Source organism: Pararge aegeria, chromosome 19 (genome assembly GCF_905163445.1).
Source record: "Pararge aegeria chromosome 19, ilParAegt1.1, whole genome shotgun sequence".
Taxonomy (NCBI): domain Eukaryota; kingdom Metazoa; phylum Arthropoda; class Insecta; order Lepidoptera; family Nymphalidae; genus Pararge; species Pararge aegeria.
In genome coordinates this window covers 4,297,657-4,325,137 of record NC_053198.1, presented here as the reverse complement: position 1 = coordinate 4,325,137, position 27,481 = coordinate 4,297,657, and the positions used below count along the sequence as shown (strand labels likewise).

Sequence of the window (27,481 nt, the reverse complement as noted above, 5' to 3'; positions counted from 1 at the left end):
GATTGCTATTTGCAGCCTACTACAGGGCACGAGTTTCCTCGCAGAATGAGAAGGGTCTAGGCCGTAGACCAATACGCTGGCCAAGTGCGGATTGGTAGTATTAACACGCGCTTGAAAACATTATGGAGACTTCTAAGGCATGCAAAAACAGTTGTAAGGAACATTTGTTTTTTTACCGTTAAAGCAATTGATATTTTACTGCTTAAATTAAAAAAGCACATAACTCCGAAAAGTCAGTAGTAAGTGCGTGCTGGGTCGTGAATTGCACTATACAAGATAGGGGTCAAGTTATAGTAGAAATAACACAGTCCCATCCATACAGTTTGTTAGCGTGTCTGCATGCATTACTGCTGTTTTGGGTTACAATTTTGACTGTTGCGCAGCCAGTTTTCATAACGCAAACTATAAAACTATTCTACCAGTAGGACAAAATAAAACAAACTAGAAAATAAATATATAAAACGGTTGTCTTTATTTAGCAATAGAAACAGTACATTTTGCGCATAACTTTTTGGTTCATACTTATCTCTCTCTAGCATTAATACAAAAAGTAACGCTAACACGAATAATTGATTCAAAATTAAAAAAAAAAATCAAAATTCAATATTTATTTATTTCAAGTAAGTTACATAATAATAATTATCACTCAATTGGAAATCTATATATATTTGGGTAATCTTACCCAGATGCGTTACGAGATAATTATGTCTACACCATTTGTGGGCGTCCATAAATTACATGAGGTGTTTTTTAAGTCCCTCGCTTCCGCACACATGTCGTGAGATTTTATTCGACCCCCTCCCCCATCCCCCAATCTCACGTGAGATTATCAAAATGTGGGTTTCTTACGTTAACGCGTTGGATTGTTATCGTAAAAAGACCAATGGACTGAAAAGTATATATTTTTTTTGTTTCAATCAGAAAAAACATTGCGTGATATTTGGCCTCTCTCCAGCGTAAGATTAGATGAGATTTAACTCGAACCCCTACCCCCTTAAACATCTCACGTATTTTATGAACGCACCCTTTCCTCGATTTATCTTATAGAAATGGGATGAGAAAATGGTAGACATAATTTGAGGCTTTATAAAGTTAACCCTGCTAAATTCATCATCTTAGTTTAAAAACTGTTATCCGCTGCCTATTAGTTATATGGTAATAGTCTCCCGTTGCGTTGTGTACAAGCTGGCGGCAAATACAATGTCACGTTTGATGGCGGTGGAGGCTTCCATCATTTTGGCTTGAAGCATTGTGTCCCCGATGCCGACTGCCGCGTCTTTGACGTCTACAAGAAGCTGTAATTTAAAAAGAAAAACTAAATAATAATGTGACAATATTTATATACGACTCCAAATCAATGAAAAACAACTAAGTAGAAAACGAATTAAAAATTCATTTACTTATATGCCTACTTTATAAGCACTTTTGAAGTTGCCACCAACAACTGAGTATAAGAAATAAATATTAATTAATTTATTTATCAACTTTTCAAGGGAAATAAACAGTACTATTACAAATAAGAGTAATGCCGTATTATTTTTAATTATTTATTTTTATTTATTTATTTATACTCTTTATTTGTACACCACTCAAGCAAAGAAACAAGACAAAAAAAGAACAAACACATGAAGAATAAAGCAGGATACAAAAGGCGGCCTTATCGCTAAGTAGCGATCTCTGCCAGGCAACCTTAGGATTAGGAAAACTAAAAAGAAAACAAATAGGTGGGGTACACTATTTAGTACATACATACAAATATCTACATACTAATACATAAACCAGACTACACAAATAAAAAATAAAATAAAAATACTATTGATAAATATAAAAAAATAAATATACTAATACATATCCTAATATACCATAAATACTTAAACATGAGTTTGAGTAGATAAACAAATAATAATAAATAATAATAATAGTCGTCTTTACTGAGCGAGATAATGAGCCTTATAGTCAATTCAATTCAATTCAATTCTTGTTTATGGCTTTTGTCTGCGCCAACTGGGCACAAGGTATTTCGCCAATGTCTTGTAGATGAAGAAGGCACGAAGGAGATTGATCGGTGAAACTAATGAAAAGTTAATTTTGAATTTGTACCAAGAAATAGTTGTTATTAGCTAGTTAGCTCTTTAACCTAAGGACACAGACAACACATGCATATATATCTTACACGGATATTTTTTGTACATTATACTTTAATTTTATTACTTACTATATATTTACATAAAAATCTACAATAAGGACTGAAAACAAACATTAAAAAACATTTAACACTCAAAGGACGGGGGACTTTGGGAGGAAGAATGGTGGGATTATGAAGGTTAACTCATGTTTCTTGGGACGTAAACTTTTACAGTTCCACTGTAGCAGGGTTATTGGGCCCATTTTGGAGTAGTTTAAAAAGTTGGCTTAAGTTTTTGGCAACGTTGGGCGGTAAGGGAATTTCACTACATGGAGCGACAATACTAAGTAGAAATTCGGAGATAAACTCAAGCATTTTACCTTGGGAGGGAGGGTTCTCAACATTGTTGTTGAGAGCGCATCCATTAGGAAGGGATGAGGAGTAATCACCGACAATAGTCTGAACAGCTTTTTTATCGTAGCCCTTTGCTAGAGGAGCTCGGGGACGAGGAGAGCGGAAAACTGTTTGCCGGTAGGAGGTTTTGGAGGAAGTTACATTAGTAGGAGTAAACATTTCTTTTGTTATCTCAGCATAGGACCTGCGGACAGGAGGAAACTGAGATGATGCTTCAATGTAAGATTTATTATTCTGAGACATGACCATTTTAATAGATTGCTGCCTGGAGAATTCTGGGCAGTCTTTATCAGTAGCAAAATGACTACCAGAGCAGTGTAAACATGTAGATAATTCCTTGATGACCAAACATGAGTCACCTGTATGGGGCTGAGCACATCTGTAGCATCTGGGCTTAGATCTGCAGATTGTTTTAATGTGGCCAAAACGGCAGCAGTTCTGGCACTGTATTGTTGGAAGTTTATATGTTTCAACTGGCAGTGAGGTGTGGTATGAATATACCTTAGCAGGAAGCATTTGCCCCCTGAAGGTTAGGACAACAGATTGGGTAGGCACCCAAGTGATGACACCCTCTGTGACAGATTTTCTGTTCAGTCGCCTTGATTTCAGAACCTCACCACAGCCAGGCGGGAGCTCTAGCGAATCAACAAGCTCGTCCATCGACCAGTCCACGGGAACTCCTTTCACCAGCCCCATTCTGGTTATGTTGTATGTGGGAATTATAGCTCTATATTTGCATAACTTCAAAACTGGACTAACCAGAAAGTTGTTGGCAGCTTGGGCAGAAGTAAACTCTACAGTAATTTTGTTGCGGCCTATATTTTTGACGCCGTCGTGGATAATTGAACCAATTTTGTGTTTGTGCAAGAATTGACCGAAATTTATAGCCCGTAATGACGCTCCAGAGGATGGGTCCTCCACTTCCCGTGAGACTTGGACGATAAAAGGCCCATTATCATCGTCAGAGTATGACTTGGCGCCTTCGGTGAAGGAAGGATGTATGTAAAGGCTTTGAACGGATGGGTTTACCTGAGTAGGATCAGTTATAGTTTTTTTGGCCGCATATACGTTGGTATCCTCTCCTTGTCGTTTGCGAGACGAGGCTGATGCCCCCGGGTCGGGCGGCTCAGGAGGTGTATCTAGATCCATTTTACTGGAAACACTATAACTACAGACACATAATAAATATTTAACCAACACCAAATACGGTTAGATTTATACGAATATCACCAATAACAACTATTTCTGCTGCTGTGTAAATTCACATAAAACACCGAAATTACACCGGAATCTCACTAACACGTGTGCACAAATTGACAGGCCAAGTTACAGTTCAATATAAACAACACCAAATCCTTTTCAAGACGAGTTTACAGTAAAATCAAAGAAAAATTTGAGAAAACCGCGTCCGCCATGTACGAAGTTTCCCGCCGAAGCTCGAGCCTTATAGTCGTAAAAATATAATAGGCCCGTTTTGACATTTGTCATCGCGACGTAACTAGGTATGTCACCATATGACTCGGTACTCGATACTCACGCTAAATCGATTCAAGTATCAGTATTTGTATTTGTATCAGTTGCAACAGTATTTGATCGATATGATTATGTATTTTGAAGTGCATTGGATTAAAGTTCTGACTAGGAAAATTGTACTTAAACTGGGGTAATTTTTAAATAAAACAATGGTACAAATGGTCAACTTGTCTTTATTTAATATTTTTAGTTACAGTAAAAAATATTTTTATTCAATTGTTTTCTTCGGACGATGAGCCAAAATCGCTACTTGAGCTATCGTCCCCTGTAAATATAATTATTTCATTTTCTATAAAATTATCAATATTGACATCTCTGTCGTAATCTTCTTTTATTATTTTTCGAGTTTTTTCTACCACTTTTACCCAGTCTTCTTTTTTAACTGAGGCACAAGCTTCTTTCAACAATGTCATCATTTTATTTGTGGAGAATGGCGGCTTTGTATTATGGCGTGCTGCGTATCCTTTAACTTGAGCCCAAATCATCTCAATAGCATTGTACTGACAATGGTACGGCGGCGTTCTTATCACTCTGTGTCCATGCTGAAGTGCCAATTCATCAATTCTATATTTTAATTTTGCAGGTTTATTTTCTTTTACCTGTCTCAGCAATTCAGCTTTCAACATGTTAACGTCAGCTTCAACGCCTTGTCTCTGTAGCCATGCTACTAAATCAGCCTTTTTGTGTGCTTGATTAGGTGCTTTATCGATTTGTACTGAATGGTATGATGCATTGTCCATAATAATTATACACTGTTCGGGGAGGTTTGTTAACAGGTTGGTAAACCAGTCTGTGAATTTATTTGCATCCATTTCTTCGTGATATTCTTTTGTACTTTTAGACTCGAATGCGAGTAAGGCATCATTCACAAAACCTCCCCCGGCTGACCCAGCGTGGCAGATAATTAGGCGACCACCTTTTCCCATCGGCACTTTTGAGCAAGATGCCTTGGTATCGTCCGTCCACGACTGCGGCACAGTATGGTTCGAGTTAAGCCAAGTCTCATCAATAAATATTACACTGTCCCAACTTGTGATTTTGTTCATCTCCCTCAAAAATGATACTCTCTGCAAAATTAAATCATATCTTTCCATCATAATTTTTCTCGTGTCGGTTTTCTTGTATTTGAATCCGATTTGCTTCATTATTTGTATGAAAGACGTGGAACTGCCAATAAAAAGACCAGCCTCTCGTAGTGATATCAGCAATTTACTCACAGTTGGGTATTCACTTCTTGTGTAATAAGCGTACACGTGATTTCGAATAGCGTGTGCGTCAAATGTATCAATGCCTGTTACAGGCTTGCTTTTCTTCCTCCTTTTAGGCGTATGTAATACATTCTCTTCAGTACCGGAAGGCCCATATTTTTCCTTCAAGATGTTTCGAATAGTTTTTTTGCCGATTCCAAGTGCTTCTGCGACGCGATCTTGCACTTGCGTTACGGGCAATAAAGGTCCACCATTTACTGATTCGCGTTCAAAGTACTCCGCTAACTTCACAACCAATGCGCGTGACTGGCTGTTAATTGTACGTCCTCTTTTCGACATGTTGAAACAGAGTTCGTAATAAATAACAACAAACAAAAAAGTCGAGTCCAAATCACTATGTTTAAATCAATGTCCAAAATAGAAGAGCCAAGGTTAACGTAATAGTAATCAGAAATAGTCCAAAAGCAAAGCCGAGTCAAGAAAAAAAAAATCAAATTTAAACGAGCGTACAGTCAACTTCACAAGATGAGGAACGAAAGACTGCGCTGTGCGCGCGGGCACGCTTCAGTCATGTGCCGATTGGTCAAAGACAACTCATTATTTAGACCTCAGTGTCACCAATTCAGAATTTAATCAAATTCATTACAAATAAAATTTAAATTAAAGTTTTATATAATATTTAATTCCTATTCAAATCGAATGAAGCTGGTGATATTCAGTAATTAAATGGTTACAACACTAGTATTAAAAAAAAAAAGACTGAGAACGTTACTGTTTTCGAAACGTTTCGCAACAATTATGAATTGCGTGCTACTATAAAGTAAGCGCAAAAAGAATACTCGCGATATATTCTTTGAAATTATTTGACGTCCCAAAAAAATTTACGTATATTTTAAAACACTGTATGTAATTGATTTTTATTTTATTGTTTCTTTCAGTTTCGTTCCAAGTTACATTCTATGGTCTTGCACAAATGTCAAAACGGGCCTATTATATTTTTACGACTATAACAGCATTTTTAAATATGCCCAATGACTTCGACTGTCTTATGATCAATGGGAGTGCATTCCACAATTCAGTAGCTTTGACAGTGAACGAATGCTTATAAAACTTCGTTTTGTGGAACGGCATGCTCAAAGTCAGCGCACCACTCGATCTAAGTTCCGACTGCACTCCAAGAAATTTAAACTTCTCCTTAAGATAAGAAGGAGTCTTAGGATTAAATAACACACAGTACAGAAGTGAAAGTACATGAAGATTACATAGTTTTCACAACTTAGTTATACAAAAACCACAAATTGCTTAAGGCTTAAGTACCAAGCGAAAATTACACAAAAAAAAGAAGAAAACAAGAGCCTATAATACTTATGTTGCCATAATTATTTTCCTAAAAGTGCCAATTTCGACCAGTCATTAGGCATTCGATTAAGAAGTTTCCTACGTTTAGTGAAAACGGGGAAAAGTCACGTAGGGAAAGCTACTTTTGCAGATGCAGGACAAGTCTGGAACTCAGTTTAAGCAACATAGGAAAAACTAAGCCAAGTCGTACCTCGTGAAGTTGTTGAATACACCTAACAATGATACCCTCTTGCACGTCGGTCAATTCCACAATCTCCGCGAAGGGTTTCTCGAGGGCCCACTCGTAAACTACCCTGACGAGACCGAAGTTCAGTCGCTCACCTTGACCCTCGAATTGGCCTACCTGTAAATAAATAATTATAAACTTTGACGTGAGAAACCTTCTTTAGGAGTAAAGTAGGTGGATTTTTTTTCTTTTGTTATAAATGAGGCTATAATTTATTTGTCTTGGAAGGCTAAATTTTTTAGAAATTCTACACCCTTTAAAATTACCAATAATACACCTTTTTACCGCCATGTTTATAGACTCATAGACAAATAAAAAAGAACAAAACGAAAGAGAGAGAAACCTAGACGAAACGTAATCTTTCTTAAAATTTGCATGCCATAAATAATTGAATCGGCTGACGCTTAACGCAATGATTGGAAGTGTACCTTACAATAAAATGGTGAATAAACTTACCAAATACTTAGATTCGATAGCGGATAACTCTTCATCAATCGCCTGAATCGCCGCCACTCCAGCAGCCAATTTATCCGTCAGAACTTGATCCACTCTAGTTTTCGCTTGGAAAACAAAACAGCTCAACAAGGCGGCAATCTCAGCCGGATCTTTATCAGTGAAGACGTTTCTGAAGACTAATTCGGATATTATCAACTCATTCGTTCCCATACCACAAGCCACTCTCCCTTTTATGATAACATTGTCGTGTTCATCTATATAGTTTAGTTCGCGTAGGACTAAAAGTCTTCTTTGGTAATCTGGATATAAGGCAAGGCTTTCAAATGAGAGTAAGCGTTTGTATTTATCTCGATTTCTTTCGGTCTGCTTTCGTTCATATACTACTGCGAATTCGCTTTTGAAGTTCGCTATATCTGTGGCCTTCTTAAGTGAGTCTAGTTCCGCCTAAAAAAATATTTTATTGCAATTCGGTAATTATATTCGGTGAAACTAAATTTAAATGGTTAGAATTGATAACTGTACTAGCAAAGAGATATTGCCTATGGTGTCCCTCCGGGTAGTGTTCTTGGCCCAATCTTATTTTTGCTATACATTAATGAACTATGCAACCTGAACCCAACCCTGCTTTCTGAGTCCAAGGCCGTGGGTTCGTTTTCCACAACTGGAAAATATTTGTGTGAAGAACATGAATATTTTTCATTGTCTGGGTGTTTATCTGTATATCATAAGTATTCCATTCAGCCATCTTAGTACCCACAACACAAGCTACGCTTATTTTGTGGCTAGATTGCGATGTTTGTATTGTCGTAGTCTATTTATTTATCTATATACTGAGCCACTGCTGTTATAGGCTATTGACTGTTTGGCCCGATCAGAGAATAGGACCTCGTGATCTTTAGTTAAATAAATAACAAGTAAAAAAAGTGAACGGTTAACTTACCTTTAACTTGTTCATTTTATCGAGTGCGTGCAATATGTCACCGGTAGATATAGCGAGTGACTGAGTGAGGCTGATCCTGTCGAGTGTTGTAGCGCCGGTTCGAACCGCGTGAGAAACTCTGGATAACTCCTGCACTGCGCTTGCGCAGGTTGGGCCGACAGCCGCGTCTTTAAACCTGGTTGAGTAAATACGTATCTACTAAAAAATTATTTTCTCTTTGCAAAACGCCCTATCTAGAGCCATACCCACACATAGACACACACACCCAAACACACTAAATAAAACGTTGCATGCTTGTTTGTATTTGAAACTAAATTATTATTTAAATTTATTTTTGTTTAATTTGCATCACTCTTTTACAACGTTTAAATTAAAATCGAAAAAGTACTTCACGGTACAGTAGATTATGTAGTGTCTCTGGGAAGTATCTGTGCAACCGAAACCTATTATTCTTTTAGTAAAACACTGCCTTATTTTTTACCGAAAGAAATCAGATACAGCCCCAGTATCACATGCAAAATTAGGTACGCGTCGACTAGCGTAGGTACTATGCGCGTGTCGGTCTCTTATCTTCAATAGGGTTGTCATAAGTAAACACATAGAATGTTTTGAATCCTTTGTATGGAAAAATAAATTTACTTCTTTTGATTTAATATTTTTACAGGTGATTCCATCCTTCAATATTATTTCGTAATTCTGTTACACGTTACATATGTTCTACTTTTGTGTTATTGGCACCATACATTAATTGTTGGAGGTGAGTTTACTGTGTCTTACCTGTATACTAAAGAAAGAAATAAGCCACTATATTGTATTTGAAAAATATTAAAAGGTTTTCTAATCGTCATAGTTAGGTAAAGATTTTTTTTTTGAATAATCAAATTTTTAAAAATAATCATTCAAATATTTTTTTTCTTCTATCCAAAGTTATGTAGATAAACCTTGCTTTATAGCATGTTGTTTAGTTTTTTTTATTTGCAATCAGTTTCTTGGTTGCATTTAAAATTCAGTCTGTAAATTCGATCACTAATGACACATTCAGCTGAAAAAGTTTTTTAGTTATAACTAAAGTAAACACTTGCGTGGTAACTAAAAGGTCATTTTACCTCGGAATTTGCCTCTGCTCGAAGTCTTGTATGATTTTGTTGGCGTCTATTTTGAGATTCATCTTTGTCACGGCGATCACGTTCTTTGGTGCTATGCACAATATCGTATGATCCATTGTGCTTTCCTCGGTACCTTAACAACATTATTTTCTCATTAACAACTCAATATCGAGCCACTGCAGGGGAAGCGGTGATAGCCTAGTGGCTTCGGTTTCATTTTTGGGGTGCAGAGTTCCAATCCGCACGCAATCTAACTTTTCTAAGTTATGTGCGTTTTAAGTAATTCAAATATCACTTGCTTCGACGGTGAAGGAAAACAACGTGAGGAAACCAGCATGTCTGAGAGTTCAACGATAAACATTTTTTTAATTTTATTTTAATTCTTTTTTTTTTAACATTATAACCTTATTAATTTTATAATAAAATACATATACTTATAAAAAATGTAAACTCATTCAATGTATTCAAAACTAAATTAGCTTCTTATATATTAAGTAATACCAATAAATTTAAAGACGAATACATTGAATGAGTAGATAATAGTAAAATTGAATTTAGTGTAGTCTAATTGCGAAGAAGTTTCCTATGTAAGTGACTTAGGTCTTTTTATGGGAATAAATGTCTTTAAACCTAACCTAATTAGTAGTATTTCCAGATATTTATTCTGTAATGCAGTTATATTGAAAATGTAATTAATATTAAAATTATTTGTAAACGTTGCGAAAACCTGTAAAAAACTGAACATTCACTTAGCTCACAACATAAAAAATTGTATATGAAAAAATGTATTAGCTGTTCCTTTTCCTGAATAAATAAATAAAAAAAAACCGTTCTCTGAGGTGTGTGGACCCAACCAATCCAATTCGAAAAGAGCAACTACTGAGTTTCTTGCCGGATTCTTCTCGTTAGAATCTGCCTTCTGAACCGGTGGTAGAGTCACTACAAACACACATACTTGACGTTTCAAAAGTGCTTATATTAGGCCGACTTGAAATATATGAATTTTGATTTTATTGCACTGGGCCAGCGTGGTGGACCACGGCCTTAGTGAAGTTGAGCTCCTACCCAATGCGCTATTACCGCTATATCACTGGTATATTATAAGTATTTATGTATATTATTCATAAAAATATTCATCAGTCATCTTAGTACCCATAACACAAGCTAAGTGTTGTAAGCACACGCCTGTGTCGCACTGGTTTACTGTCAATAATTTACTTTTAAATGCAATAAAAACGAAGTGTGTGGAATTTATTTTACCAAATGTAAAGAAAGTTAATAAAAATATAATAATAAATGGAGAATCACTAAAAATTGAAGATTCCACAGTTTTTTTGGGCATGACCTTACATTGCAAGCTTCAGTGGGGTACCCATATAGATACACTAGCAGGTAAACTAAGCTCGGCTGCCTACGCTGTCAGGAAAATTAGACAGATTACTGACGTAGAAACAGCAAGACTTGTTTACTTTGCGTACTTTTATAGTGTGATGTCTTACGGGATCTTATTATGGGGCAAAGCTGCTGATATTGAAACTATATTCATATTGCAGAAAAGAGCTGTACGGTCAATATATAAACTTAAATCACGTGAATCCCTCCGTGAAAAATTTAAAGAAATAAGTATCCTTACGGTAGGCTCACAATATATTTATAACAATATAGTATTTGTAAGACAACATATTAGTCTTTATAAACAAAAAGTGGATATAAACAGTCGACTTACAAGAAATGGTCATGAATTAGTGACATCTGCATATCGTCTGCGAAAGGTGCAGAAGTCATTTGTGGGACTGAGTATACGCTTTTATAATATGATTCCTTAGGTAATTTTGGACTTACCAATGCATAAGTTTAAAGAATGTGTTAAAACACTTTAATTACAGCGAGGTTATTATACAATTGATGAATTTCTTAATGACAAGGTTGCTTGGAAGCATCCGGCTCCGCTTTCATCTCTCACAAGATAGAAAAATGAATTTTGAAATGTAAAATGTAAATTGTTAATGTTGGAAAAGAGCAACTGCCGAGTTTCTTGCCGGCTTCTTCCCGGTAGAATCTGTCTTCCGAACCGGTGGTAGAGTCACTACACACAGACAGACTTGACGTTTCAAAAGTGCTTATATTAGGCCTACTTGAAATAAATGAATTTTTTGAATTAAGATTACTTTTAAGCTAGATGGCGATATGTGTTTTGTCGTTGTATATTTATAAAAAAAAAAACATTTTATCGGGAGAGGTCTTTAGTCCAGCTGTGGAGAGTAGGTACACATGGAATGATCTAATTACCTATATTATCGTATAGCGCAGAGAAGCTCAGCATTCGATACCAGTTTTCATCCACGTCGAAATTGTACCGCACGGTGTCTTCTTTGACCGTGTCAAGTACTAAAACCTTGTATGGAGTCAGTCGGGGCCCTGCAGTTTAATAAACGCATAATGTTATTTCAATAGTGCCTAGGAGGGGTCAAAAGGATAAAACAAGATCAATGGTGTTTTACCGAATGGGCTTTTCTCGTGGCGAGAATGCTAAAAAACCTTTTTCCACTTTTAACCTTTTCTAATCTCATCTCGAATACACCCCTAAATACGTCCTCTCAATGCACGACCACATAAAACCAGTCCCGAGTTAGATCAGGGGCAATTTGAGTATAAAAAAGTTCCGTATTTTCTCTGATATTTTTGGAAGCTTCGGCCATGTCTAGTTACCCCCTATTGACAAAAACATGCCGCCAAGCGATTAAGAGATGCGGTACGATGTCGCGTAGGAACTGATTAGTAAATGGTTTTAATTTAAAACTGCCATATTCCTGTAAAATATTAAATCAAAAGAAGCATATTTATTTTGAAATTCAAACCAATGCAAAACATTTTAAGTGTTTACTTATGATAACCCTATTGAATATAAAAGACGGACACGCGCATAGTACCTACGCTACAGAACGCGTACTTAATAAGGTGACAGGAGTCGCTTGATTTTACGTTTGTATGTGATGTTAGGGCTGTATCTGATTTCTTTCAGTAAAAACTATGGCAATGGTTTACTCAAAAACAATTGGCGTCACAGATAAGTCTCAGATTCAGTTAATAATGTATCTCTAAAGCCTCTGAAGTATTATATCCATATTCATTTACACTTTGTATAATTGCGCAAATAAATTTTAAAGGATTGGGGTCTCGACTTTGTACCCTGCAAAGAATACTCAGCGAAATGTATAAACGCAATGGCTGTGTAAATAAGACATGATTCATTCTATGCAAACACCAACATTGAGTTATGTTTACATACCAAAACTATCAAATTAAAAATATAAATACATCGGGAGTCACTTGCTCTAAGATCCACCAGTCTTATATATTGAAAGAGAAAAACTTACCGTTTCCGTTCAAAAAAACGCCCAACTGATTGATATATGGACCCGCGGACAATATCAGCACCTTCCCAGGCGCAAATTCCTTCACGACCTTGGGCTGGTTCAGTAAGATCGGCATTATTTCATTCAAAACGTCTATATAAGCCACTGCGGTGTCGTAGAAAGTGGCTAGCGGTGCCAAATGTGAGGATAAAGGAACAGTACATTTCTCGGAATACTCTTTTTCGGCTAGTTGTAACTGTTTGCGGTAATTGTCTGCCTGGCATACTTGATGGAATTCCCGGAATGAACGTTGCATCATACCCTCCACTGATACAGTTGCCGCTCTGAAAGAAATCTTTAGTTTTATACGCCTTTTTTCATTTGTTTTTTATCAGTAGTTAGGAGGCGATTGCCTAGAATATGCCACTCTTGTTTTATATAAAACTAGCGCACCCCAGCGCCATCTGCCGGGCTAATTTGTGAATCTAAACTACCAGGGGCGCCACCCAAACGTATACCAAAAAATTCATTCAAATCGATCCTGCCCTCTAGGAGGTGTTAAGTGACATACACACGCACACAAGAAATATATATATAAAGATATGTGGTAAAGAAGATACGCCATATGACAGACGTAGGAACTGCTAGACTAGTCTATTTTTGAAGGTCGATTGGCGCAGTGGACAGCATCCAATCGAACATGCGGCCTTAGACTAATGTTTTAATGACATGGTTGCTTGGAAGCTTTCGGCTCCGCTTTCAGCTCTCACAAGATAGAAAAATGAATGTTAAAATGCAAAATGTTAATTGTTGATGTTGGAAAAGAGCAACTGCTGAGTTTCTTGCCGGCTTCTTCTCGGTAGAATCTGCCTTCCGAACCGGTGGTAGAATCACTACAAACAGACAGACTTGACGTTTCAAAAGTGCTTATATTAGGCCTACTTGAAATAAATGAATTTTGAATTTGAATTTGACTCAGAAAGCAGGGTTGCTTTCTGAGTCCAAGGCCGCATGTTCGATTCCCACAACTAGAAAATGTTAGTGTGACGAACATGAATCCTTATCAGTGTTATCTGTATATTATAAGTGTTTATGTATATTATTCATTAAAAATATTCATCAGTTACACAAGCTACGCTTACTTTGGGGCTAGATGGCGATATGTGTATTGTTATAGTATATTTATTTATTATTTTAGTTACTTTCACAGCATTTTGTCATATTGAATTTTACTTTTACGCCCAGGCAACCTTAGGATTAGGAAACCCAAGGGAAACCAATTGATGGGATGTATTATTATTAAATACATACTTACGAACAATTACAAACTAATACTTATCCAGATTACACACATAAAATACTAATAATAATAAATATAAAAAATAATAAACTAATATATACTATAACATACGATACATACTTAAATATGAGTAAGAGTTAATCATCTAATGTCGTCTCTATTGCTTTAATAGCATGTTTGAATATGTCTAGTGACCTTGACAGTCTTATTATCACTACTAATATTATAAATGTCAATGTAAGTTTGCTTGTTATGCATTCACGCAAAATCTACTTAACCGATCCTCATGAAACTTTGTACAAGTGTTAGAAGTAATATAGGATACTTTTTATCTCGACTTTAAGCTCGGTTCCTTTGGGAGAGGGGATAAAAGTGTTTGACGATTTTACACCATAACTCCGACAAATAATAACCGATTTAAATAATTATTTTTGTACTATAGAGGTTATATGTGTTTAATTTTGCCTAAACTTTGTGTAGATCTGATGAATGTGGTTAGAGATAGAGGACGGAACTCCTAAGCGGACAGCAGCAAACCCTTAAGGCTTAGCGAGACTGAATACTTAAATTTTTTTTAGAACTACAACTAAATTGAAAAATCAAACGCAGAGAAGTCGCGGGCAACAGCTAGTTATTATATTCGTACTTACGAACAAAAGTTAAAGCGGAATAATACTTTATCTCCTTAAACCTTTTCCAAAACAATTCTGTTTGTCTGAAGTCTTTATGTTATGCGGAGTTAGAAGAAGATAAGTTTAGAATAAGTGACTTACCGCAACAAGCTGAGTATCATGGCGTATGTGAGTCTGAACTGAGAGGATAACTTTTGGGGAGTGCCCAACATCATGGCCTTGAGCGTCATCTGATCGGGCACGCCGTCTTTGCATAGGATTATAACTGTACCCGTGTCATCAAGACCTAAGAATTCAAATTCAAAATTTCTTCATTCATGTAGGCCTACCACAGGCACTTATGAAGCGTTCGTACATATATGTTTATATAATTGTAAGGGGATGGTTATAACTTCGTACGCCAACTTAAACCTAAAGCTACGAGGGTACCAAACGCGCCCTGGTCTAAGAAGAGCCCACCACAAACTTAGCTGGGTAATTTTTCTTTGTTATCACCATCTCGCAGTAAATTAATATTAAGTTATGAAGTTCGAGCAAGTCACACCCAAGCTTTTTTAACGTTTAAGTAATCCTTAACATTATAATAGTAAAAGAATAGAATAGTTAATAATCAACATAGGAAATTTATTAAAATTACTAGCTGTTTTATCACGGTATTTTTAAAAACCCTGTGCGAACCGATTGTTTTCCTGGGATAAAAATTATAATCCATACTTTCATACTAATAATATAAATGCGAAAGTGTGTATGTTTGTTCTCACTTTACGAGCAAACGGGTTTTCACGGACAGACAGCGACATGGTCAGTCGTGGTGTTTGTATACTCTATGGGTAAGTTATAGGACCTTTTATCCCAGGAAAACAAACGGTTCCCACAGGATTTGTAAAAAAATAACGCGCACAAATTACGATAAACAACTAGCTGTTGGTTGAAAATTATGAAGCTCATATGGCCGAAAGAAATAAGAAGTACCTAACGAAGACTATTAGATTGTACCTCGTCTGCCAGCACGGCCCGCCATCTGAATGTATTCAGCGGGCGCCAAACTGCGGGACTGCAAACCGTCGAATTTGGTAATGTCGTCGAAAACCACAGTACGTGCGGGCATGTTTACACCCATCGCGAATGTCTCCGTCGCGAACAGTAGTTTAACCTGGTAAGAAATTGAATAAAACAATTTCAACAAATTTTTAAAACATAGAATATTTAGACAACACAAAAGTTAATAACTAAGGAGGGTTTTCTCATAATCACCACGCTGGGCAGACGAGTTGGTGACCTAGAAGCGATTTCTGCCAGGCAACCTTAGGGTTAGGAATTGATGAGGAAAACAGACTGCAGGCGGTGCATAATTAAGTAAAACAATACATACAAACTACATACTCACGAAGCGGGATACCCCAGTGGATAGGACTTCGAGTTCGCTTAAGGGGGGAGCCGAGTTCGAATCCCAACACACACCTCTAATTTTTCCAAGTTATATGCGTTTCAAGCAATTAAAATATCACTTGCTTCAACGGTGAAGGAAAATATCGTGTAGAAACCTGCATACCTGAGAGTTCTCCATATTGTTCTCGAAGGTCTGTGAAGTCCACCAATACACACTGGGCGAGCGTGGTGGACTACGGCCTTTACCCCTTCTCATTGTGGGCGGAGACCCGTGCCCTGTAGTGGGCCGGTAATTGATTTATGACGATGACGAGATACTTACATGGCCAGTCTGAAACAGCATTTCAACGATTTCTTTCAACAGCGGCAGAATACCACTGTGGTGTACTCCGATCCCATTCTCCAATACACGCTGAAGACGTATAACCTTTCGAAATAACCTACAATTATTTTCTTGTTTAATTTTTTTTTCCACTACTAGTTAGCTTTTGAGTGCTATCACCTGATAAGTGATGATGCAGTCTGAGATGGTAACAGGCGTTACGGAGTATGGCAGTAATATTAAAACAGGTTTGTACACATCGAACCGGAACGCTAAATCGTTTAGCGGCATGTCTTTGCCGGTAGGGTGATAACTAGCCACGGCGGAAGCCTCCCACCAGACCAGACCAGAGAGAGTTTAGAAATTCCTCTGCCGGGTTTCAAACCAGGGACCTCCAACTTCAAACCACAGCACTCACCGTTGCGCCACGGTGGTCGTCGTTGATTAAAAGAATTGACTTAACAATTTTTCATTGTAAAGTCAACATCTCCTGACGATGCTCCGGTTTCGGAGCGAAACGTGCGTAGAGGGTATATTGCCGAAGATCTGTTTGGTGTGGGGTATAAGGATTGAAGAAATTATAAATTACACCACACAGATTCTCCTGCTTTTCGCGGAGTATAGCAAATTAAGCTTAATTTTGATAATATATCATGGATTTCCGCAAAGTAACGCCTGCTTCTATCCAATGTTGATTAAGAAGTTAAAATGGTGTACCATTCAACTAAGTATGACTGTACGAAGAACACTTTTTTCATCGTGATAATTGGAAGACCAGCAAACGGTCCACTCCATGGTTGGTGGAAAATAAAAAGAAAACTAGGAGTTGGTGTGGAGTATTAAGATTGACGAAATTATAAATTACACCATAAAGTATCCAGTGCTTTTCGCGGAGTATAGCAAATTAAGCTTCATTTTCATAATATAATATCATTGAATTCCGCAAAGTAAAGCCTGCTTCTATCCAATATTCCAAGTAACTTCAGGGATTGTAAATTATATACATATATATTATTTTTTATGTGTTTATTTGTTGTTTCAGCTTTAATTTTATTTTTACTTTTTGTTTAATTCAATTCCAAATTGTGTACTAAATTATAAATTACACCATAAAGTATCCAGTGCTTTTCGCGGAGTATAGCAAATTAAGCTTCATTTTCATAATATAATATCATTGAATTCCGCAAAGTAACGCCTGCTTCTATCCAATATTCCACGTAACTTCAGGGATTGTAAATTATATACATATATATTATTTTTTATGTGTTTATTTGTTGTTTCAGCTTTAATTTTATTTTTACTTTTTGTTTAATTCAATTCCAATTCAAGTTGTGTACTATCACTTTGGGTTTAAGCTTAGAAAAAAACTTGTTATTATTTATATTTGGATCCAGATATTACCTGTTTTGTGTGTTATTAGCACAAAAAATAAATAAATATTTGGAAAACAATCGCCTATATCAGAGCAACACTTCTCAGAGCATGATACCAAAGCTCCTACAAAATGCCGCTCTGTGTCAATCAACCTGCGGCGTAGGTTTTAAGCCTTATGTGCTTATAATTGATTTACAACGGCAGTTAATTCCTTAGCAACGGAACTCAGCACTGCTGCTTAGCGGCACAAGTAACCATGGCGGTGGTACTTCCCATGCTGGCACACAGTGGCGTGCATTGAGGGTATGGCACATGGTATGCAGATGATATAAAACGAAGAAAATCCCCAGTACGTGCTATAAATACTTAAGGGTAGGGTTTCTATAATTCTTACAATGCCTATACTTAAGTATTTTGTAACTCTTATCGAAGATTTTCTTCTTTTCGAGCGATCTTTGTGATATCACAAAGCTCGACTAATAGTACCAAGGGCCCTACATTAAGTCAAGTATTATTTCATTAAATATAAATTGCAAAGCAAACTATTTAATGTTTATTGCATATTACAGACAATCGCATAATTTTTTACGTTTATATTTTTTTAACCGCCAATTTAATATCTAAAAAAGAATAAACAACTGAATAAAATACTTACTTGAGGCAAGCGCCTATCCGGCTCCTTTAAACGTTGCAGGCATTTTGAGAAGAAGGACCTTATGTGACTCTTTTCCCTCGCCGTTGTCAAGTCTACTGACATTAAATTCTCAGCGTTTTGGTCACATCTTTGGAAGAAGTAATAGAATTAATAAACATGAAAACAGTTGACAAATTGGAAAAACAGTACGATTCTAAAGTACCTTCTAGGGTTAAATCAGCGGTCCTATTTTCCTTAATTACGAAGCATCCCGCTTCTGAAAATACTGTCCATTCTAATAAAAAATGCTTTCTCACTTTGAATTCGTATGAACGCTTTTATTTATTTATTTTATTATTTACCAAGTCAAAAAGCGAGAAAGCAATATTTATTACAATGGACAGAATTTCTTCAGAAACGGGATGTTTCGTAATTTTTTATTTTTCGAATAAACATATTACAACCCAAACGGGCAATAGATTTCAATACAGCATTACAACCTTGCTTAACCTTATGAATGTAATAGCGTACCTTAAGATAATAGGTTTTGTAATAAGGCTCTGTCGAGCGATTAGTGTGAAAATATTCTTTGCCAATTTTAGGCGCTTTTAAGGCGAATTCAGTTATAGTTATTATGTACTATTTTTCGACGAATAATTCAGATTTAAATAGCATGTTTTTTAACCTTTTTAAGAGCACTCTAAGCAAAGAATAAAACTCACCTATTGCGTGATAAAGTAAACGCTACTACGGGCAACTTGTCATTCGACCTAAGGTGGTCTACAAAAGCTACCCACATCGTTTGCTCTGCCTTCGGGTTTCCGAACTGTTTGCCACCTGTACATACACCCAACAAGTCAAATGGAATTTACTTTGTTCAATAATATGGCATTAATATCTTTTGTGGGTAATTGGACATAACTTATTATAATAAAATAAAAAAATTACCTAAGATTTAATTATTTCAAGTTGAACTACTTTACGCTTGCACTTGCACTTTAGAAACGTCAAATCTGACCTTAGTAACTCCGGTTCATTTTACAATTGAACATTCATTAATTTATCTTGCGGGATGAAAGCCACCTGTTCCAGGGCTTTGCATTAAGAAATTGATAAATTGTTTAGTAACATCGATGACATAATAAATGTGTTTTAACAAGCAGAAAGTTCTAACAGGTAAATAGAAAATATCAAGGTTTTGGAATATCTCTAAAATACGTAGGTGTATTTATGTCACTTCTTTAATTAATTACTCTCTTTGCAGGAAACTTAGCTGTAATGTTTTAATTGTTAAGTTCCCAAACGTAAAAAAATCATTTTACTATATTTATTTTATAGCACATAAATCAAAATTCATGGTGGGAAAAATACATTAGTGGTAGACAGTGTTGAAATACCTTTAGGTCCAAAGTTTTTCTTGAAATCATTTTCTCTGGCCTTCTTAGCGGCGACTGCATCGTTATATCCACGTAGTCGGAAGTTTCCTTCTTGATCGATGACCAAGAACCTCTCGTTTTTAGATTTTCCACCGGAACCTAAATATTTTCGCATGTTACAATTTCTAATTGGACGTCTTTTAAACAAGTTTTAAGACACCCACTTGTAATTTGTAATTTTATAGTACTAAAAGCTGCTAATAATTGTTAGTGACAGTTCTTAAAAATAGCAGTGCATTGCTTTCCTGGGATCAAACGATTATCACTGACAGGTATATTGCAGCCAATATACCTGATGTAGTGCTAGTCGATCGTTCGACATGACTATTCCACACGACGATAACCTGGTGAAAGCTGAGAAGGAAAAAGTATCAAAATACTTAGACCTTGCTCGCGATTATTGAGTCGACCGTTATTGTTCCGATAGTTGTTTCAGTCAATGGTCTTCTCGCGAAAAGTTTTGACTAAATATCTTAAGAATATTTCGCTTATGAAGATACAGAAGATACAGAAGATTCTCCTTAGAACGAGAGAGGTAGTCCTTGAAACGGCGCGTATGAAAATCGCCATACACGCCAAGTACACACGTCGCCATCTAGCCCCAAAGTAAGCGTAATGTAAATAAATAAATGATACTTAAAAAAAAAGACTTTGTGCAACTATTGCGCTGATGCAGAGGGGTTTTCTAATTTCTTTTAACAAGTATGAGAACAAAATCATGAAAGAATTCATGATATCTGTAATATATATATATTTACACTAGTCTTATTAATTTGTATTTGTAGTTTGTGTAAAACAAAAATTATTTTTTTGTCATTAGCATAAAAATATATATCTACCTGTGTATAGATAATGGCAAAGCGGCACCGGTCGTTTGGGTGTTGACACAACGTACACTTTCCGTTTCTTGGTGCGCCCCACCCAGTCCGCGAACTGTAGCGTGTTGGGTACAGTTGCACTCAACATCACTATGCTTACGTGCGCCGGGAGCAATATCAACACCTCCTCCCATACGTAGCCACGCTAAAATGTTCTCATCATTATCAACCTATTCGAGATAACTGCAAGACATGAGTCTCCTCAAAGGAACGGTTTAGGCCATAGTCTATCATAGGCTGAGTGAGGATTGGTAGACTTCACACGCCTTTGAGAACAACAGGGAAAACTGAGGCATGCAGGTTTCCTCACGATGTTTTTCTTCACCATTGTAAAGCCTTCACTTATATCACTCATTTTCAAATGCTTTATACATAAATAACTCCGAAAAGTTAGCGGTACAGGGAATCCAGCTTGTTATCTTTTATTTCTAGTATAGCAAACTCGTATTTGATGCATTCCGCGCATTGGTATAAATGAATTGTTCTAATGGTCCTAATTTAAACATTCATTCACTTTGTCAATGAATCTATTATATTTGAACTTTTTAAAGTTTTAGCCCTTATGCTTGTATGATGAAGTTGCGTTAATTTCGAAAGCTGATATTATAATATAATTTAACATTCATTAATCTATGTTTTGAGAGATTTAAGCGGAAAAGCCTGCTTTCCGAGCAACTTATAATATTATCAATTAAACTATAGCTTTGTTATGCGAAAACTATATTATAATAACATATTTGCTGATTCTATCAATTTGTTCATAATATATTGTATAACAGGGTTAAATAAAAAGTTCCGGAAAGCTCTCGTCCTGTAGTTGTGTACATTATAACTAACAACTTTTATTCTACGACTTTTTTTTAACACGATAGTTTATGATTAAATATTATAGATTATATATTGGAATATATATTATATTTTTGTACATATCTTTAATATGTACTATGTAAGATTTTTATTTTATGATAATTTAGTTTAAAATCCTAATGTTTAACTAATGTTTGTTGTACCACCTACTAATTTCGTATAACATTTTCTTGTATGCCTTTGGTTGCCTGGAAGAGATCGCTATTTAGCGATAAGGCCGCCAAATTGTACGTTCTACCTTATAGTGCTGTTGTATTTGTATCTCTGTAAATTTTCTCTGTGGTGTACAATAAAAGTGTATTCATTCATTCATTCATTATACATAGATACTCTACTTGTTACTACTCTGTAATTTAACATCGAATACGACCCGACTACGCGACGTTGTCGAAGCACAAGACGTAATTGGTTACACAGTGTAATGTCACTTTACAGAAATAACATGATTTATAAATTTTTATGCATGATATTAATTACGGAATTTTGAAAAGTCATGGAACAAAAGTTATTAGTTTTAACGACAGGAACGACAATGCCGAGAGCTTTCTAGTATATTTTTTTTAAACCTGTATATCTAAATGTCTTCGTATAATACAAAAATGTTAAAACTATCTTTTACCTCAGCATTATTAATGTAATGGACCTCATCAAAGATAACGAATTCCAGATCTCTCGTGACGTCAGAGCCGCAATATAACATAGACCGTAGAATCTCCGTAGTCATGACGAGACAGGAAGCCGTGGCGTTAATCTGAAGATCCCCAGTCAAAAGGCCGACCTCGCCAAAAGTTCTATTAAAGTCATTGTACTTCTGGTTGGATAGTGCCTTTATTGGCGACGTGTAGATTGCCCTAAAATTATTAATTTCATTAATTAAAAGTGTGTAGCGAACTTCTAATAGAGCGAACCTTTCGTTCTTTGATTTGCCTATGATTTGTCAAGCTGTCAAAACTTAGCACTTTTGCCAGTGTTAACGATTTATTTTATTAATAGTGATATACATACCTAGTGCAGTTTCTTCTGGACAAGGCGATAGCGTATTCAGCCACAACAGTTTTACCAGCCGATGTGTGGGCCGCAACAAAAACGTGATGCCCCTCTACTAGCTTTAATATAGCCTGTTAAAAGAAATAAGAAACGATTATATTTTCGAGTAGTCTTTTGTTTTATTGGGGCAGTTTTCAGTCAAAGATGTAGATTTTTGATGTAGATAGTATGCAAACAAAGCGGTGATAGCCCAGTGGGTAGGACTTCGACTTCACTTTCGGGGAGCCGAGTTCGAATCCCAGCACGCCTTTAACTTTTCCAAGTTACGTGCGTTTTAAGCAATTCAAATATCACTGCCTTCAACGGTTAAGGATAACATCGTAAGGTAAGCTGCATGCCTAAGACTGGTGTGTGGAGTCCACCGATCCGTTTTGGGCCAGCGTGGTGGACTACGACCTTAACTCCTTCTCATTGTGAGAGGAGACCCGTGCCCTGTAGTGGGCCGGTAATGGGTAGATATGACGATACTGACGATGATGATACAAACAAGTTTGGTTGGCAAAATTGTGTTTTCTGATATTAAAGCACTGTACTCTTTCAGGTATAAGTTATAACCGGCAGTCCTCTGTGCAGAGCATGCATGGAGGTAAATGAAACACCGACACACGTAATGCTCCTTATAGGGGCTACGTACAACGGAAGGTTCCGGCCGACCAAGTACGGAGACAAGCCCAGCGGAAGAAGAATAAAAAACTCTTTTTGACTACCTCTTTGGTGCAGTGCTGAGTGCTGTTGTCTGTGTTGGTTCGTTAACTTAAAACTAAAGCTGGGAGAGCATGTTAAGTATATTGTTCCTACCTGTTTTTGGAAAGTGTCCAATTCAAAGGGATAAGTATGTGCCATTTCTGTAATTCTCTCTCTGAACTCGGGTACAGGTTTAGAAACATCTATCATTTCTGCCCATTCAGTAGAAGTTACCGCCATTTTGGCTGCAGAGCTAGTAATATTGAGTACTGGTATCTCAGGTTCAGGTACTTCAGGATGTATGACAGTGCATTCAAGAAAATTGTCATCTTCTTCTGTATCAATATTTTCTTTCTTCGGCTTAGGTTTTTTTGGTTCAGGCTTTACAGGTTCGTTGTCATCTTGCCAAAGACCTGGTTAAATTATATTTATATTAAACTAGCTGTAACCTGCCACGCTTCGCTTCGTATTATATATCATGCTAAAATTTCAGCTCGATCGGTGCAGAACTTTTTGAGTTTTTGAAGCGTGCACAAACCAACATAACATTTTTATATATATAGATAATAGTAAAAAAAAACACACTTTATATAGAAAACCAAACTAAAAAATAGAAGATAAATTTTAATAAGTTTGTTTTTGAATTAAGAATAATGAAAAAAATTCTAACAAAAATATAAATGAATAATAGAGTTAAAAAGAAAAAAAATGTATTTACAAAAAAGCGTGAGGTGAAAGAAGCTTGGTGTTAATAATAAATACTTCATTGACAGTTATGAGAAGAAGGATTATCATTTCGAGGATATCTTAAAAAGCAGCCACATATCTTTCTTGTTTACTATTAATAATTATTTTAATTTTTAATTATTTTTTAGTTTGGTTTTCTATATAAGACGGGCATTTTAGTTTTTTTAAACTATTATTTGATCTAATCTACTATCGATTCTGTGGTAACTATAAGTAACTGTAATTATTTTCTAAATTATTAATGTGTGCAGCTTTAATTATTTTCCAAATTATTAATGTGTACAGCTGTATTGATAGTCAAATCTGGATTTTGCGCGCTAGCTCTATCCCTCTTACTCTCATGCAAAGGATGCGGAAAGAAATTGATGAACTATCAGGATAATCGGATATTTTAATCGAATTATTGAATTGTCATCGGTCTTTCACATGTGTGTAAAGTTTTAATGAAACCTTGAAGTTTAAAGTGGGTCAAAATCACGCCCAAAGAAGTCGGTTACAAGCATACAAACAAACATACCAACATACAAGTGAAGTTAATATGAAGCGTGTAAAAAAATGATGATGATGAAACCAACGAAATTTCCACAACTTAGTCATACATAAACGCTAAGAATAACCACAAATAGAAAGTATTGGTTCTTAACCATTGAAAAATTAGACATTGATATGTCTTATTAAACATTCATCATCAACGGTTGTTGATGTGTGTGTGATATTTAATCTCTTAAATTAAAAATGTACAAGTTACTCATCAAACTCGGTGACATCCAAACCAAAAGAATATTATTCCCACTTACCAGCTAAATGTGTATTGTTATCAATCATCTCTTCAAAATTAAAATTGATTGGTTCAATTTCTTCACTCTTTAGTTCTTTAGGTGCATCTTTGTTCACATTATTGAGTAATGTCACCCCATCAGCGAAAACAACACTTTCAGCTGCTCCGGGTGCAGTTGTTAGAATTTCTGAAACAATAAAAAGTTTAGAGCGATTTTTGGAGATGTTGATTTAGTTCATAAATGTTGCAGGCGCTGCAAGAAACATGTCCTAGAAAGTACTGCTCTGAAAATTTCAAAATTCATTTATTTCATGTAGGTGTAGTTTATAAGCACTTTTGAAACGTCAAGTCAGTCTGTTTGTAGTGACTCTTCCACTGTTTCAGAAGACAGATTCCATTGAGAAGAGCCGGCAAGAACCTCAGCAGACTGCTCTTTTCCAACATCATTTTATAGTTTAGCAATCGTTAGTATTTTTCTGTTTTGTGAGGGATGAGAGCAGAGTGGCTTTCTTCAAGTAGTTGTCGTGAAGGAATTCATCAATCATGTAGTAATCACGATTGGTTATATGTGTTTTAATATATTGTTTAAACTTAGGTAAAGGTAATCTGTGGTAGATCTGTGTCCTTCAATTTTAGGCATAGGTGTTAAACCTCATGTGTATGTAATTACACCAGCAGACCCAAAAACATCAAAGCTGCTTAGCTGCAGAAAGTCTCATTTAATCAGTTAAGTTTGGAATGTATTCTAAAGAGGTGTAACTGTACCTTCTCCAAGAAATTTCCCTGGCTCATCATTCTCCAAATCAATTAATATCTCTCCATTTTTGGCTGCTTCATCAAGCATTTGCTGCAACTCCTCCTCAAAGCCAGCAGGTAGGAAAGGATCTTGCATAATGCTCCCCCTAGTGGCCAGGCTAGGAGGTAGAGGAGCTCTGGACATGGAAAAGTCTTCATCATCTTCAACTGGTATACTTACCTCTTGTAGACCTGTTATTTCTCCTGTTAGACCATCATAGACAACCTGCAATGTACTTGATTGAAATAAATTATTCTCAATTAATTTAGTTGAATTTATTTTAAATCATAAACTGAGAAGAGTCCATAGTGACCCACTGATCAACTACTCAGATCTTTTTGAGCCTTTATGTAGAGAAAAATGTCTGTGAAATGCACTTTGCGGGATCAATAGCATTAGATCAATTTTACAATTAAATGTTTATTTTAGTTTTTGATACATAGCAAATTATTTCAAAAGAATTTAAATTGCTGATTTATAGCAAACACAACTGCTATAAATATTATTCTAACGGTCACAGTTTTATTTTATTATTGAAGCACAGTTAAAACATATTTATATAAAGCTTGCGCACATCAGATGAAACACGCTCTTGTAGTCAAACTAAAAGTAGATTTTTTTTAATAACTGCACTGCACAGACCTTGCTAAGTGTGAAGTTACAAATTAATCCAACGTTTTGAGGGGTGTTAAATTCGAGTTTGAATATTATAAATTGTACACATAATAAATTGTATGTTGATAATGTATATAAATATATATTCTTCCAAATATGTATTCCCTCTGTTTTTTTGTTTTTTCTCTAATCTCAATGCACATATGGAAAGACACTGACTTCCTAGACACGGGATATCCTAGTTTCCCCCAAACTAGGATATCCTGTCTTGGGATTCCAGGGTAATTTTAGAAAAAATATTGTACTTTTAAGCAAATAAAATCTGTTAACTGTTATTATTATATACATACATACCAAGCTAATAAAAGCGTGTAAAAAAAAAATCGCTTTGGAAATCGGTGGGTTATTACGAGCTGGGAAACAATAGAAATTCAACTTTAAAGTAATAAACCAAATAGCAGATGTTATGAGAAAGATTTTTTCAGCCTAAAGCAGCCCAAAATTAAATTAAATAACATGTTAATCTATACTCACTTCTAGGGTAGTATCAACTTCCAAATCATCAGTTAAGAACAATGAATCTAAATCAGTAGATCTGTTCCACTTTCCCTGGGATCTCACCCACTTATGGATGGACAGACTTTCAGGTTTCAGTAGATAGTTCTTTATTTGGTCGCCTAAATCTTCGAAAATTGGCGGTGACTGAAAAATTGGCATCGGTTTTTAGAAGTTATATTTTTTTTGGAATTATTATAGTACTCACGGTATTATCTAGTACCTTATGGTCCGAATAGAATTCATCTTCTGGATTTAGCGACATTTTAACTGATTAACTAGCTTCCAAAAATCATTAATCGGGTTATTTTGTTGAGTGTTTACGATTTTTTTTTAGGTATTGGAAATTGACATTAGATTTGACTTTCCTTTTTTTTAAATGGCTTTACAGCTTCGGGTTTCATACTTTGCATGTGAATATTAATTATATATTAAGAGCTGTCGTTATGAATGCTTCAAAATCTAGTGTTTGTATTTTCTTTGAACAGTGGAAGGCTGGAAACGATTAATCTTTAGCTTGTAGCACAGAAGCGCAAGAGGCACAGAACCGCAAGTTAGAATTTTACATCCTCGTGCTTCGAAAAGCACGTTAAGTCGTTTGTCCCGGATAATTTCTGCAGTTGCTCGTTTCCAAAATGAACAGTTTACAATTTGACAGCACATTCCATTATTCCATATTGTGTGCAGATGAAAGCGGAGCCAAT

General features: G+C 35.9%; 1 protein-coding gene across 1 annotated transcript; it reads right to left on the bottom strand.

Moving 5' to 3' along the window:
* Positions 1–445: 445 nt before the first annotated feature.
* LOC120632066 (helicase SKI2W) lies at positions 446–27,117 on the bottom strand. The gene is made up of 21 exons (XM_039901839.1): positions 27,001–27,117; positions 26,757–26,924; positions 25,577–25,832; positions 24,831–24,998; positions 23,401–23,699; positions 22,561–22,673; positions 22,175–22,406; positions 20,650–20,833; positions 19,772–19,909; positions 19,097–19,211; positions 18,396–18,522; positions 16,367–16,471; positions 15,652–15,808; positions 14,797–14,941; positions 12,745–13,067; positions 11,657–11,785; positions 9,368–9,500; positions 8,262–8,436; positions 7,322–7,765; positions 6,830–6,982; positions 446–1,295 (listed from the first exon to the last, which is right to left on the bottom strand). The coding sequence occupies exons 1-21, from the start codon at positions 27,040–27,042 to the stop codon at positions 1,149–1,151; spliced, it is 3,753 nt and encodes a 1,250-aa protein (XP_039757773.1). The 5' UTR covers positions 27,043–27,117; the 3' UTR covers positions 446–1,148.
* Positions 27,118–27,481: the final 364 nt, after the last annotated feature.

What these genes read in the sequence shown, in the direction of transcription:
- LOC120632066 (XM_039901839.1), bottom strand. Translation starts at nt 27,042, where the DNA reads ATGTCGCTAAATCCAGAAGATGAATTCTATTCGGACCATAAG. An exon ending in TGCTGTTTCAGACTGGCCAT is followed by an intron (nt 15,809 to 16,366) that starts GTAAGTATCTCG and finishes ATTTCTTACCAG; the next exon opens with GTTAAACTACTGTTCGCGAC. An exon ending in TGCGCTATACGATAATATAG is followed by an intron (nt 9,501 to 11,656) that starts GTAATTAGATCA and finishes AATGTTGTTAAG; the next exon opens with GTACCGAGGAAAGCACAATG.